The sequence below is a fragment of the Phaethon lepturus genome, unplaced genomic scaffold, assembly GCF_000687285.1.
Source record: "Phaethon lepturus isolate BGI_N335 unplaced genomic scaffold, ASM68728v1 scaffold8846, whole genome shotgun sequence".
Classification (NCBI taxonomy): domain Eukaryota; kingdom Metazoa; phylum Chordata; class Aves; order Phaethontiformes; family Phaethontidae; genus Phaethon; species Phaethon lepturus.
The window spans coordinates 141,073-157,971 of NW_010548315.1; the positions used below are offsets into that span (position 1 = coordinate 141,073).

Consider the following 16,899-nt stretch of genomic DNA (forward strand, 5'->3'; position numbering starts at 1 on the left):
ATATTTTAATAGCAGTAACATACTTTTGTGTGCATTCACACAGATTCTAACTATATTTTCTGGATCTTACCTCTCAAAACAGAAACAACCCTAAAATTAAAAGCTGAGTCAGTCTCAGGGGACACTATTCTCAATGCTACAGAGACAAATTCACAATGCTTACATTTTTGTTAGAAACTTACATTAAGATAGTTATCCAGGGTCTGAATGAATGAATGAATATTGTCTGATTTGTCTCAACTGAAAAATACCAGTATCTAAAAGGCTTTGATTCAATGCAATAAAATGCCAATGAATTAGTGCCTCTGGGAAAAGCACTGCCCTTTAGCTTTGGCTCATACAAGTAATTCTGGGATGAAAAATTAATTCTTTTGCATCTTTGGAGATCATGAGTAATAGGAGAAGGAAACAAAAGAGAAAGAGAAGTAAACAGCACAACAGAATAACATCTGCCCTATCTTCTTACAACAGACACTGTACATCAATATTTCACACATAACTTCATTTATGAGACAGCGAACCAAAAATTTTAGACCAGACCCAGATATTTAATGAACATATGATAAATAACAACATAAAAATAGCCCAGTTCTGAATTCTGAACCTAGATTAAACTCCTACTACACTCAAGGGGAGTTTTGCCTAAGGTAAGATTTCAGGACTAGGCCTCCAGGCTTATACAACACTACAAAATAGCAAATGCTTGCATTTAACCCTCCACATCCTTTTCCCTCTGTCATTTAAGTTTTACTGACTACTGGTTTTATAATACCTTGCATAGTTCCACATAAGGATACAGCAGAATCCATTGCAATTCATTATTTACCAGTTATTACCACACTATTATCACAGTAATCACTGGAAGAAAAGGCAGCCATAAATATCCTACTCAGTGGTAAATTTTGGCAAATTCGGTCTTCTAGATGATGAATCTCTGTGTACGTAGCTGGTGTTGAGGTCAGAGGGAACACACGATGGATGTGGCTTCCTTTCTTAAGGAACTAACAATTGCAAGAGAGTACTTTGCCTCAAAGCTTTGCTTTTGGAAGTGCCTTAGAAATAGCAGTGATGTAATGGCTATAATAATGACATTATTTGTACTTTACATCAACAGCAGACAAACAAATCCCACAATGTATCACTATATTCCAGTGGCGTCACTATGCATCTTAAATAAGGAATAACAAAATTTAATAGGTATATAAAACAAAAAAAAAAAAAAAAAAAAGGAAAAGAAGGAGAGATGCTGGTTTACTTTTCTGCATCTTTATGATTGAGGATGTTTTACACATCCAATTTTCTTTATTTCAATTTGAGATTAATAACCAGGTATGAACAAGATAGGTGAACCTTAAAACCTGAACATTTTTAAGACATGAAAAGACCCATTCTGCCTTTGCAATCGAATTCTGCTGTCTGTGAATTCACAACTCCTGCTGATAAATGTGTAAGTAGAGTCACAGACAGAAACCTAAATGACAATAAAATTATGTCTTTTTCAGTTCTAATATGCACTATATGAGTAAACACAATACCTTCATTTTATATATAAAGAGCATTAAATTGGATATATTTTGCCCAAATAATTAACTGTGCTAAAAGAACCTCACCAAGAAGAATGCTATAAATCTGGTTGCCTAACAGCAAACAATGACCTTACTTGTCTGAGGATTTAAACACACAAATATGGACATTTCTTCAACAAACATACACAGAAAAGGAGTTACAGATTCTGCAGTAGATTCTTAACAATTACATAAACAATCAAAAAGAAGAAATAATTTATTTACACTAAAACAGGTTAAGATGAGGGAATTAATATTTTTAGTATTTCCAACCCTCCTTAAACATTCACTTCTCCGAGAATATCATGAGAGCATTCATTAAAACCTACTCTATGCACCTGGGGAAGTTTGACAATAGCAAACCATAAAATCAGGTCTGTTAGTTTAACACAACTGCTCACTTTTAAACTTATGCCTCCAATTTAATTGATTAAACACTCTTCACAGCATCATGTGTGCTTCTCAGCACACAGGGTGAAGGGAAAGATGAAAAGGTTTTATGCTCTATTTTGCTGTTCATTCTGCTTCATCAGGGAAGAACACACCATAGGTCAAAAAGTACTCATCTATATTAGAAATTCATATTAAATAAAGATAATATGAATGATACAAAGGAAGTTGAACTATGGTTCACTGGAGACAAAGTTTTGAATAAAGAAACAAGGATTATTCAAAGCTTTCTCACACTTCAGATCTTTAGTAAAGATCATTTTAATTTTGGAAGAAGGTAGGATTTGAATTCTGTATGTTATTTAAACTTATTGGTCCTAATACAATCTTCTATTCATCTACAGACAGGGTATAGGTTATAACATATTCCTCCCATATATTTTTCTTGAATATCATAAGCCAAATACATGTTTCTGATGACTCTACTTCAGCATTGCTTTTACAATGTCTGCTTCAATATATTAGAAAAAAAATCAGAATGCAGAGACAGCACAGGCAGAATGTATATCTAAAACAATTACAAAAGGTAACTTTACTACATTTCATATTAAGCAACATGTGGGAATGCCAAAGGGAATTTCAGCTGCTCTGGCCAAATACTGCCACTTGAACCTGAAGAAAATTTATAGTAGGTGGAACCTGAGCCTTCACTTTGTGACGCCACTGCTATGATCAATGGAAAGAATGCTTGGAGCCTGATCATCTCTAAATCTAAAACAAAGACACATCATGCACTTTGACCTGTACCTTTACTTGCATGGCCTGTATGAAAGAAAAATAAAGGGAAAAAAACATAAGTAAGAGAGATGAAAAGATGGTAATTTTACAAGTTAGTAATAAACTTACTCAGCTTTATCAGGACAATAAAAATATTGTAAGTTTGTAGCTAAAACAATAGACTGTAAGTGTATAATCAAATGAGATTTCAGTGAAATAGTTTTTATTCAGCTTAATCTTTATAAAATGGTTGAACTTCTGAATATATCTGTCACTATTCAGCACTACCATTTGTTGCTTCAGCACAGAAGGAAGTACATCTAGTAAAGAAGTACATCAGTATACTAATTACTGAATCTTTTCCCAATATTGTTAGGAGGAGGAAGGTGTCTGGAACTCTGGATAGTCCAATAATGAAAAATATTCACATTTTCACCAAAATAGTTCTTTCTACCTCCTTTCCCCACCCAAATACGATTGAGAAAAATTATGTTTAGAAATGGAAATCAAACTATCACTGTGATGATGCAACATTTCATTTATAGATGTATTTTCCCATTGCTTAGCTCATTACTGTTTTGAAGACAGCCTGAGAGAAAACTTAAGCAAGTCTCTTAAGCAACTTATCTCTCAGCAGTACCCATTTTATGAGCACTATTATAAACTCAACTGTAACTCTCATCCATACATAGGGTTTTTTCCTGTTTATTATGTTAATACCATAAATACACTTAAATTAACAAATACTCCACAGTCAATACTGTATTACCATTGTGTCAAGATAACAACAAAACTATGCAGTTATGGTAAAATGGCAAAAAAATGCAACTGTTACTCAAAAGAATCCTTAACCAGACATAGGAAAATATTATAGAAAACTGTTGGTTAAAAACAAACAGAAAAAAGCATAAACACAAACAAGTGATAGCTTCTGATACTTGCATTAACCTCAAAATGTAATAGCCAAGCTATTATTAAAATACCTTTTTATATCGTACTATATTTGTATCACATAGTGAAGAAAACCAGCTACAAGTCAAGAAAGACTGAAATTAAGTGTTAAGCATCTTAGAATCTTCAATACCCTACTTGGACAAATAGCAAATTTTAATTGAAAGTTTCAATTGCGTGAAATATGTAGATGCTGCACAGACATGGCTCAGCAGATATACACTGAAGGTAAGTAAAGACAAGCCGTTAATTATATTTCATTTACTACAGATGACCATAAAAGTAATCCAGTTATGATTTACCATAGTATATATAAAGTAAACATATTCTGTGCAATTGAAATAGTCTCAAAGAAGAGATCTAAAATTCTTGCAGAAAATACTAAATGAAATCCTCTAATTATGTAAATTTGCAAATAGTATGTATTACATATTACAAATGGGCACAAACTACAATGTTGTTTAGTAATACAAACTTGGATTTTATGACTGCCTCGAACTTCTGTAACAGGTCTATCCAAATGCTTTTTAAAAATAGATACAAAAAAACCTCATAATGAGGGCCAGTCAAATAAAACTTCAGTAGGATACAAAAGTGCTAAGCAACTGAGGTTATATGTTTAGCCACACATTCAGATTCCAAAACTTACACAGAAAAATTGCCCACATATGTATTACACATTTATTACGTAGAAGTGAATGTATATGTTTAGCTTTTTATACCATTAATTGTACAACACAATAGGACATCACTGAATCTTAATCAAAATGCTATTTTATCATCAAACCTATGAAGGGCTAAAAAATAACAGATTAGTGGAGTTGAATGTGTTTAAATTCTCCATTTCAACACTTCTATCACAAATCTGTTATTTCAATTCAATCTAAGTTACCAGTCTCTCTCAGACTGAAAGTTCTCTAACTTACCATTCCCCTCCGAGCAATCTGCTGCCATTTTTTTAGAAAAGAAAAATTAAAAAACTTGCTCAGCTGTTAATACATTTATTTAAGAAAATATTAACAAAGTTTATATTGTATAATCAAAATACAATGGGTACTTAATTGATTTCTTGATTGTAATGAGAAATCATTTGTTACCGCTGCTATTAGCTACTGATAAATAATGTAATCCTGATCCTTCATCCTCTGCATATCTTTTTTCTGCATACGGCATGTAAAGATATAGAACCTTCCATACATGATATATCACACCTTACACACTAAGTGTCTGTCGTAAGGCAGACACTTGTCTAAGGCAGTCCGAGACTAGCATGGGGCTCTCCTTTAAGAGATGCCAAACTGTTCCATCTTGGGCCAACTGTTATTAGCCAATGTTCATATTCAGTTTTGTATACATTCTCGTGCTTGATAAATACTGGATATGATTGCTTCCAGTAAAAATAATGTGAATAAAGAGGAACTGGTGATGAAGAGGAAAGTGATAATTATTCTGTTAGCATACTACTTCCTGAGCTGAATGCTAATATTAAAGCAAGAAATTATAAAAATAATGTTCCCTAATGTAATGTCCTCTACTGATTATTCTCTGAGGATATAACTAAGTATCAAACTTTGTAAGAAACCCTGAAATTCAGTCAGTTAGAGAATTTCTTGTTTATTCTAAATTATCTTTTAAAAAAAAAGCTACAGATCTAAATGTCCTGGGTTTAGAGCACTTACATCATATATTATGAAAAGTTATCAATTTCATGCTTAGAAACCGTATATAGAATACCAATACAACACTTCTAAAAAATGCTGCATGTATTGTGTCATGGTATTCAAGTCATCATGAAACAAATGCCTATCTAAATGTTCTGCTGTTCTGCAATCACACCTGTAGATATGGTACCATATTAATAAAATAGTCGTGAACAATATAATATTTTATTTCTTCCTATATTAACAATAACCATTCACAGTGTTCTTGAACACTACAGTTTTATATTAATATGCTTACAAAATATCATATGCATATAAAAATTTATAATCTCCCTGTACTGTATACCAATATGAAGAAAAGCACATTTACATATGCATCTACATCCCTGTTATGTATAAATATATTTATACATAATATATCTGTATATTTAAATATATTCAATGGGCATTTGAGAATGTAATCTGAAAACCAAACTCTCTCATATTTGGGTCATATAGATTCTTGATGTTAAATTCCTGTGATTTTATCCAAATTGAAGCAGTACGAGGGATACCTGTTCCCTATTTTGTAAAGAATTGTTTTGTCATTCCTGCCGTGCCAGTCTGACTAAAAAATGACACTAACAGTTTACATCATATTATCCTCTTATCAGTACTACAGTGAGACACAATTTAGTTTAAAAGTGAATTACCTGATTCTAATCTATCATGTTTTAAAAAAAGTACACTTAATTCTTGGCTCCTCAGGCCAATTCTAATGTATAAATGTTGAAGTATATGTATTATATGTATGTGTAGTGATTGCTATATGATAAAAGTACAAAACAATGTGTTACTCTGTTATTGTGCAATTGATCATCAAATAGGCTGGACTGTGTCCACTACTCATTTCACTAATGAGGATAATACAAACATTTCAATTCTATCACACAGTTTCAAGAAGCTGCATCTTGAAAACAAGAAAACACATTAAAATTTTTTTTTTTTCCCAAATACGGAATTCCCCATATAGTTTGAATTGCTAGGCAGTGCCAGTCATGAACTAAGGATGTGCAGAAAATATGTTGGTTTTGCCTGTAAATTTTCCAGCATCAGACTTTGGCTTAACCAAGTTTCAGAACTTAAAAAAATATAATAGAAAATAAGCAAATTTTTTTAAGATAATTAAGAAATGTAATGGCACATTTTATCTGACTATTGTCTGAAGTTGGACTTAACAGTAGCTAGGTCACAGACAATCAAAACATAGTGAAAGACAAAACAATAAATCCCACCACTACCACTTCTCTGGAACACTTTCAAAATAGGATTACTCCAAACACATTACAAATGTGAATAACACAAAGGGTTCTTTGCTATGCTAACCAACACTAATTTGGAATTAGACTTCAACTGGCTTTAGTAGGGTAAGAAAATCTTCCTTAGCTAACGTCAAAGCAGCATTTTTTACCTTGACAACATGCATTTTCTCTATTATACAGGTAACAAATGTACTTTCCAGCCATCATGTCGGCATCTTGTCATATTGAAAATGAGCAAAAAAGAAATTAATGTGGTCATTAATAAGAAACAATTAAAATGGTGCACATGTGGCACGCTGTATGTATGAATATACAAAGACAGCATTCCTCCGTTAAAGTTGACTGAACAATACTGATTGACATTCACCAAAAGAAGATAGGGCAACCAATGTTTCTTCACTTGCTTTTACAAAATGGTCTACCTTTTTTTTCCCCTGAAAGATTAACAACCTATATTATATATTACAACCCATATTCTCTTATACGTGTAAGCTTTTCAAATCAAGACCTTTATTATAATCTCATGTCTTTGATTACTTAGTGGACATTTAATAAATAACTCTAAGGTACATAGCCTGTATTTTGCATAATAGTTGTCATGTCTACCATCAGGAAGCAAAACTACTTTTTGTTTCTTCTACCAGCACAGCAGCTGCCATCTGAATAGATTTTCAGAGCCTTCTTACAACATACTAAACACATGCTGAAGATTTAACTGATCCACAATTTTCATTAACTTACTTTAGACATCTTGCTTTTGGTGTCTCCTGTTAAAAATGCCAAATTGTTGATTTCATTCTGAATCACAAAGTTTTGTTCTTCTCTTTTGAAATTCTACAGATGAAAAAAAAATCACTAGAAGTTTAATTCACCTGCATGTAGCACATTTATATTTAAAGACAGAATGAAATGGAAGAAAAAGTATACATCTATCTTACATGTGATTTACACCACAGGATAAAAACTTCAGCTACCATTCGAAAGAGTTCATCAGAATCTGCATCTGGTTTCTTCAGCCAATTGGCTCTAATTACAAAAACAAGAAAAATTTAAAATAAGACATTTAAAATAAGACAACTGAATATAACATTCTCTATTCAATAGATCAGGTTACATTTGTACGGTTAATCTTGGAATTTAATGAGAATCACTTCAATTTTCCATGACCATGGTTAGAGAGACCATTTTTCATGTCAGTTTAATTCGTCTTCAACAAATCTTCTAATTCTTGGCTACTTATTTCTGCCTGCTCCTCCTCCCCATGGTGCTAACACATGTTTTTGTGCCCATTCTTTGAACCAGATGAGAAAACAGACCTGGCTGAAAAAGAAAATTCTTTCTCTGAGTATTTCTCTATTTTTTTTTTTTGCCATAATAGAACTTTGTTATCAAAACTTTGTGTTGAACCAAAAGAGAACACTATAATGAGGAGAGGAGGAAGAATATAGGGAAATTAATGAGTGGGTAGAGCAGTATGGACTGACTGCTTCAACTGGTTTATTTTTCTAATCCAGGAACTAATACAACTTCAGTCTGGGTCTGTCTGCACAAGGATGCTCAGAAAACTTGGGCAAATGAACTAACGGATGCAGCCCTCTAAAATGTCTCTAAATTAAAATGCTTTAATGACCATACATAAACTGGGCATCTGACAGCAGACATGAAAGGAATTATTACATTATAACTTTTGCTCATTAACTCTATCTTTCTAGTTGGATTTCTCCATAGCCCAGTTAAACCTGTGTTTTTTAAAAATTTGAAGTGTTTCCTTGCCAACAAGGGCTGACATAGTAAAGCCTTGAGTTCATCTAGAAAAAGCCAGTAATTATCAGTGTAAACAATCATACTTGATCATGCATGCAATGAAAATGCTCCTAACTAGCCCAATATGTACTAGCAACTAAAAAATATAAGCAGACAATGATTGTGTACAGAAGAACAATGTTGTTAAGGATAGTATTAAGATACTGTAGATACTTCAGATACTCTTCTGAGCATCTTGGGGTCACGTTCTGGGAGAAAAGAAAAGGCAAGTGTGGGCACAGAATAATCATTCCGTAAATGGTTGAGGAGAAAAACTTCGGGTAATTCCAAAGGCAATAATGTTGTCCAAACACTTTTTATTTCTGTCTTAAACAAACAACACAAAATATTAACATCTTTGTGGTATTATGTACAAATAGAATGATGCAATTGAGGCAAAATAGTTTTTTCACCCCTTTATTAACAGTTAAGGGTTTTAGCCATTTTTTGATTTTTGAAAGGCATATTCATTTGCAATTGCCATTGGGCTGTGGTAGCATATACAAGAAGTCTGGTCAGGATATGTGTTCTCAGTGATAATAGTGCAGTGACAATACAACCAAATAAGCCAAATGCATGTGAGAAAAAGGTGTGAATTCAAGGTACATCATTCTATAAGTTAAGAATCTTAAAATACTCATGATCTGACTCTCAGCAGAACGTTAAATGCATTGTGTTCTTTCTGATTATCTGATCAAGGACTCCAGTACATTAACTAATAATTATTAGTTTATTTATTAGCTTTTATTTACCTGTTGTTGTCTACGTAACGTATCAACATTGGATAGAAGGCATAAAGGTCTCTACAAAGAACAGCAAACTCATCAAGAATAAGTAGCTCAGCTTCTTGGGTGTCAGTTTTACTATCTGCTCTCAGTTGCTCTTCTTCCATCACAATCTTTATAGCTTTCTTCTTCAATTTCTCCAGTGTTGGAATAAAGTGAGTTTTGAGCAGATCAGGCCTGGCTTTGCTGATGATGGGTTGAGCGTAAACTATATATAGAAATATAGATAATCCTGTGATTATTGCAAAATTGATGTTTTTCGTCGTATTAATATGAACTCTGCAGTTCTAGAAAAGATAAAGGTCATACTGCTTCACATATTTCTGGAGCATGATAAAATTACTAATAAAACTATTAATATAGCTTTGTAACAAGTGTGTGTATTGAGAGATTAAAAGCTAGTTACTGGGATTTCAGGTTATAAGTATTTCAGTCTTACATCAACTAAACTACCATGGTAATGCAGAGAATGAATGACTAATTCAAGATCATAGTTCTATTCTGTACAGGCATTAGTAATAAAATGCCGGCTAGCTGAGTCAAAAACCCTTGCAAGAACCACACTAGTACATTATTTCCTTACGTAGATAAGCTAGCCACTACAAAACTGCAAGCAGTGGTCTCTACAATTAAGCAGCACACTTCTTACTAAATTTTGATGGAGTTCTTGCTATTATTAAAGACCATCCAGTATTTAAAATACTGAAAAACCAGTACCAACAGCGCATTAAAATTTAGGAGCAGAGTATTACCTTTACATAGATTTTCTTGAACCACCTTACTGCATATTATACTCTTACACTGTTTAAGATGAATGATAAAATTTGGATACAGTTAATTTCTTTAGCTAGATAGCTATTAAATGCTACAGAACATTTTGAGAAATCTTTCTGCTCATTTAATAGCTGGCACAGTTACGCAGGCATAGCAACTAATTCTGAACTTGGGTTAGTCCTGGGATTATTAACCGTATACACTTGCTTTCCCTTTTGTCCCGGTATTTCATGAACAGAATTCACAGGACTTATATCCTCTACTGCAATACTCAGTTCTTAGGTGTCTTGAAAAAACAATGGAATTCATAACTCCAAATTAAATGTTAAGGCTCTTATACAGTGCACAGAGAAAGTAAGATTTTCAAAATCCATTATGATGTATAGAAAGCTCTCTGCTTACAGTGATGCTACAATGCATGCATAGAAATAATAATTTTTTTTTAAAAGTCTTTCTTTTATTATTACTTATCTGCTCTTTATCTTTCTTTCCTGCTTTCCTACAATTTTTTATTATTATTACATCCCCAGGTAATATGGTAAAGTGTAGCAAAGTAATTAAGTATTATTAGGTACAATTACTCTTTAAAAATATTTACAGTACCTGCAATTCTTTTCATCCAGGATGCTTCATCTATTCCCAGATTGTTGTTAATGATTTTCAGAATGTTTCCAAGAACGATGCTCAGATGCTCAGATGTTATCATTGTACAGCAAGGCCCAGCACTTGGAGGAACACTCTCAGACCCTCTTTCCCACCAGTAGGATAAATAGTTGCACAGCATGGGTAAGATAACCTCAATTACATGAGGCATTTCAGTATACCTTGCTCCAGACTCTGCTAAATCATTAATTTCCTTTATTAGTCCATCCAACTGAGGTATCTCTGGACACATCTCTTCTACTGTATCAGGCATACCTAAAACTGCAAGTAAGGGTAGAAAAGCAAAAGATTAATTAACAAAATAAAAGAGAACGTCTATGTTCATCTATGTTTAAAACCTAATTAAAACAACATTGTCACTCAGAGAGGATGTTCATAGAGCACTGACGTAGACAATAGCTGCCATAAAGCTATGGCTTTACCATAAGGTGTCTTGCAACTATCCGGTGAGCAGCCCAGCTATGTAAAAGTGAAGATCTGAGAGCTTATATCAATATTGGATAAACTCTGTCCATTGTTTCCATAATCATTCACAACTTTCACATCAATTTGCAAAAGATTACATCCACCTCAGGGAAAAGGAAACAGCTCAAAAATCACGAACTCTGCACAACTATCTCCCAATAAAAATGCCAGAAAAGAATTCCAGTTGTCAGATGCTTGTATTAGAAACTGAAGGGTACTTATTCAGCAATTAACAACCCATCATAATCTAATGCCAATTACTCTAACAAAATTTGTCTTCCACCAGTGCTGCTTCACAGATAAAGTAGAGCTGACAGGAAGGAAGGACTAGCATAAGCTTTTCTATAACAGCTTTCATACGGAAAAAATGCATGAGACATATATGGAATTGATCTACCTACTTTGTTGCTTGTTTGTTTAAAGGAACAATGATTTTGGCAGGTAATGACTCTTACATAGATCAATGAGGAAAATACTAAAATACTTTAAGATATGAAAGACCCTCAAAGTAGGTCAGGAGAGAAGTAAGCGAAGGAAATCTATGTAGAAGGACTCATGCTCCTTTGATTTAGGTTTCATGGAATCAAAGTCATATTCTGTCAGGAGTTCTCTATACCAACCTGCACTGGAGTACTGGTAAGGCAATAAAAAAATATAGATAATTTTTCCTGCTCACATAAATAAGTTATTACATCTCTTGCATGTTGCTACACCTGTACAATTTGCTAGAAATTTTTGTATTGTATATATGATCTTGCACTAAGCTTTAAATATCACAGTATGCAGCTTCAGAAAAGAATTCAAACATCATGTTCAGGAAAATATCCAAATATGCTAAGAGAAAGGGACAATGCTAACAAAGTCTCAACAAAGCAAAGCAAGGCTAAAATGACAACTAATGAAAGAGCAATAGTAGGAGTTCTCTACTGAAGCACAGATTTGTTTTTTTTCTTTATTACAATTTCTTTCTATTACTATTAGTTGGAGCAAACACTTTCTTTTTTTGCATAAGGAACAGTACTTACTCGCTCTTTCTCTTGCACTTTTTGTGTTGAAGACAGACAATGGGTTGTAGTGGTTGAGAGACGGTTCAAGGAATGCTACTGGAATGGCTGCTGCAAGAGATGCTAAGCACTCACCAAGTGCAGGACGCTGTCTGTATATGAGAGACACTAAAAGTTACCTGAGAGAAAAAGTGCTTCACTAGGCTTTCATGCATTATAAAGCAACATTAACATTTATGGCTGATTTAGTTTATCTTTTTAATACATTAAGAACTATCCGACAATTTTGAAAAATTGTATTTCTCATGTGAACAAAATTACTGGAAATTACGGTGAATTATTAACTACAGTTTTAAAAAAACCCCAACCTCCACCAAGTATTGTATATTAAAGGTAAACTGCTCCACAGCACAACTGTGCATAAAACTAATCATATCTAGAATATGCACAAAGCATAGCTTAGTAACTGCATATTCTTATTATACCTTTGGTTTGCTTAAACAAGGAGCAAATGCATATAAACAACAGGAATTTGTTTTGGCAGTCATACCCTTTTTCAAGAATTCACTTAGATATATATATTTCTTTTGCTTCACACATTATACCATTTTCATAGTCAAATGATGAGAAACACTACTGCTATTTATCAAAGACTGATTTCATGGCTTTATGGCATTCTGTGTGCTGTGTTCTTAAAGAGGCAATTCTGCATTCCCCCCCACAACCTTCCCATGTTCCTATCTGTCTGTTCTGTGCTAGCCCTACAACTCAGATAGCACCTTGATAAGCTGGATGAATGAACTGGTCCAGCTAAAAATAAACCTCACTATAAAAATAAAACTAACCAAGCCAAATCAAGAGCAACAAAACATGCTCATCATCTGGCTGCATAAACACTATTTACCAGAAAAAAAGAAAGGGGAGGAAATGTACAGATAAAGGTGCAAGAGATGCTGAGACAGACCTTTTCAGCATAAGAGCAGACTCATATCGGCTTAAAACTAAAGCTAGGGTACTCTTGAAGTTCTGAAGCACTGTTTATACAAGCTGCCTTACAGATTTTGTTATGGTTGACATACAGATTGGATAGAGACAGCACACACCTTTCATCCTTTGAAGGTTCATGAGTTTTTTGGAATAGACACGGATCTGTTGGAGCAGGGTCCATAGGAGGGCCGCAAAACCAGAGGGATGGAACACCTTTCCTATTAAGAAAGGCTGAGAGAGTTGGGGTTGTTCAGCCTGGAGAAGAGAAGGCTCCAGGGAGACCTTATTGCAGCCTTCCAGTACTTAAAGGGGGCTTCTAAGAAAGATGGGGACAGACTTTTTAGCAGGGCCTGTAGCAATAGGGCAATGGTTTTAAACTAAAAGAGGGAAGACTTAGACTAGATAGAAGGAAGAACTTTTTTCACAATGAGGGTGGTGAAACACGGGCACAGGTTGCCCAGAGAGGTGGTAGATGCCCCATCCCTAGAAACATCCAAGGTCAGGCTGAATGGGGCTCTGAGCAACCTGATCTAGTTGATGACATCCCTGCTCATTTGCAGGGTGGTTGGACTAGATGTCCTTTAAAGGTCCCTTCCAACCCAAACTGTTCTATGATTCTACGATTGTTCAACTTCCAGGAGTAACTAGATTCCTTCATGTCAACAAAGTCTTCCTCATTGTGAGACCTAGAGTCAAAGTTCATGACCCAGTTACTACCTCATCCTAACTGCCTATGTCAATTTTTCCTTCACAGCTATGCTGGAATGTGAAGAGATATGCAACAACATACTTTTTTTTGTTGCAGGAGAAACAAAAGAAATTCGCAAAAGCAATGGCCTTATAGAATTGAAAAACATGAAAAAGGATTTTTGTTCACTTGGGTATTTCACATAACATGATTCACACAATATGACTTTGTTTCAAGGGTGAATGCTCATTTGTTCTCTGCACAGAATTACTACAGTTTGCTGCTGTTTTACTGCCAACAAAGAAACGGAAAATGCAGAAGTCAATTACCACAAAATTAAAAGGAAATTATGTTCTCCGTCTATATATCTATGTCATTTTCCTTACATTCTGACCATCCATATAGTGTACGTTTTGCAACAGAATACATGATGCATTGGTATCACTGACAGCAACCACAGAACATTTCATTAAAAACCAAAGTTTTGGTAATGTTAGAATTCCTACTACATTTTAGAGCACAGCAATGTTCTCTTCCAATTTAAATTGTAATGAAATACAATATTATATATAAAGGAAGTTTCATAAATTTTCGTAAAAGGGAAATTCTTACAACTTTGCCTTCTGTTGGATCAAGAAGGAAAACCTTGGGGGGGGTGTGTACAGAATATATGTACAGAAACACATATTAAAAGTAATTTGAAGAGACTAACATCAAATGCACTGAGGCTATTTAATCACATGCATGACAATGTCATACTGCATACCCATCTTTCTATATGAAAGGAGGACACCAAGAAGCCAAAGGAAGAGAAGGTGAACAATTATACAGCAAGGCTAAGAAAATTACTCTAAGTACACAGATATTTTCTGTCATACAGATGCCCTAAATATGAGAAATCAAGAGAAAGCCTATAATTTTGCTGGATGGAAATTAGAAACGGTAAAAAAAAATTCAAAGCAGATAGTCACTAACATAAAAAGCAAATAATGTAAAATAAATCACTCGAGGAACTGAGTGGTTCAATAGAATTAATGGAGTAAAAGGTACTTAAAGAAAAGCCAGATTAACCCTTTAGATAAAATATGTTAGGAAGACAACTAACTGGAAGCATTCACTCCGAAGAATGAGGAAGAACTGTCAAAGGCTGATGTACAAGTCTTGGAGGAAATGGAAAACACTTGAAATGTAATCAAATCAATCTGGACTGAAAAACTAAAGCAAGATAAAAGGCCACCAACTGATGGTAGTCATGAAGAAGCATTTCCTATTATACCATTGTTATAACAGACTTTCTTGCATCTTTGGCAGTCTTGATTCTGAGAAGTCTCAAATAGGTCAAATCAAAGCCTTAAACTGAACAATCTAGATATGTATGTATGACTGAATACAGGAGTTAATTTTGTCATATTTAACTACATACATAAAAAAAAAGTGCTATGATTTCTTAACTTATGCAGAAGTTTGTATTTCTTATTATTGATACTGATATTTCATCAGTTGTGCCAAAAATCCTTTGGGAAGGGATTTCTGTAAACTAACCAGGAAAAGACCAGTACACCATAAGGGACATAAAACTTTTGGGTACTGGGTATGAAAAAAAAGAATTTTCAAACCCCAATTTAGGATCTAAATTTTTGATGCAGTGAATGAAAAGAAATAGGTTTTATGCATATAGAATTCATAGTCAGAATGTATATAGCACTGATACTACACTTGCCCGTATAGCATTAGGACTCAAAGTAGCCAAGCAGCACTGCATTTTGCACCCAGTCCTTAACATTTATGAGCCACAGAGACGTTTAGAGAAGAAAGGTCCACAGAGAAATCAGAAACATCTCCAACATCCTAAGCAAGCTAAATACTCTTTGTACAAAGGATAAAACCCTTGACAATGGAAGTTTGTCACAACAAGGCAGCAGCAACAATCCAACATATTATTGGTCCTCAGCCCCAGCAACCAGGGGTCTTGTAGAATCAGCTGAACTATTTCATCCATGAAGAGTGATATTCACCTATGAAAAGTGAACTATGTTCTCATCCTGCAATGGAAAGTAAAATCTCTTAACATCTCTGCCAAAATTCACTAGGAGAAAAACTGCACTTTGATCCAAAATCTGAGCATTGTTTAACTTGCATAACTGTTCAAGTCAGCTCAATCATTCACTGCTAAGCTTTCCTGAAATATTGAGCCATGTGTTTGAAATCCTACCTCCCACCTAGACACTGATGTCTGCTTACAGCCTTAATTTAAGAGCCTGAGTGAATCTACTGAAAACCACATTAAATTAAATCCACAGTTGGAAACCTCTCATACAGCCTTAGGAGACTAATTCATTTCCTCAGATATATCTAGTCTGATCACTCTTCTCTTCTAAGTGGACAACTGCAGTGGGAAAAGGTGATGCTGCTAACATCCATGTTTAATGTAACTGTCCAGTGCTTACAGCTCTTGCCAACCAAGTAAGAAGTGACAGGATGAGAGGAAATGGCCTCAAGTTGCACCAGGGGAGGTTTAGATTGGATATTAGGAAAAATGTCTTTACTGAAAGTGGTCAAACGTTGGAACAGGCTGCCCAGGGAAGTGGTGGAGTCATCATCACTGGAGGTGTTCAGAAAACGTGTAGACAGAATCACACAGAATCACAGAATCATTAAGGTTGGAAAAAACCTTTAAGATCATCAAGTCCAACTGTCAGCCCAACACCACCATGCCCACTAAACCATGTCCCAGAGTGCCACCCCTACATGTTTTTTGAACACTTCCAGGGATAGTGATTGGTGATCACCTCCCTGGGCAGCCTGTTCCAATACATAGCACTTCAGGACATGGTTTAATGAGCGTGGTGGTGTCGGGTTGACAGTTGGACTTGATGATCTTAAAGGTCTTTTCCAACCTTAATGATTCTATGATTCTAAGTGGAGTCCTGTGCTGTGAGCTCTTCTCATGGAAAGGCAACTCAAACACAATCAACTTTTATTTCCTGTGAGCAGACCTTGCCAGAGTAGGGGTAAGGCACTATTTTGCCTATCAGATCTGTGTCAAAGAGTATTTAAGATTTTCAAGCCCAGAAAGAGAAAGAGT

The 16,899-nt window shown here is 34.6% G+C and overlaps 1 protein-coding gene across 1 annotated transcript in view; it reads right to left on the reverse strand.

Annotated features, from left to right (window-relative positions):
- The window catches only part of RYR3 (ryanodine receptor 3), a gene marked incomplete at its 5' end in the record, with an annotated part of 148,768 nt that overhangs the window by 41,096 nt on the left and 90,773 nt on the right, over positions 1 to 16,899 (reverse strand). Inside the window, 6 exon segments of the mRNA XM_010289925.1 lie at positions 2,763 to 2,777; positions 7,387 to 7,479; positions 7,584 to 7,671; positions 9,201 to 9,441; positions 10,611 to 10,931; positions 12,161 to 12,291. Of these exon segments, the coding sequence (XP_010288227.1) occupies positions 2,763 to 2,777; positions 7,387 to 7,479; positions 7,584 to 7,671; positions 9,201 to 9,441; positions 10,611 to 10,931; positions 12,161 to 12,291 (889 nt within the window).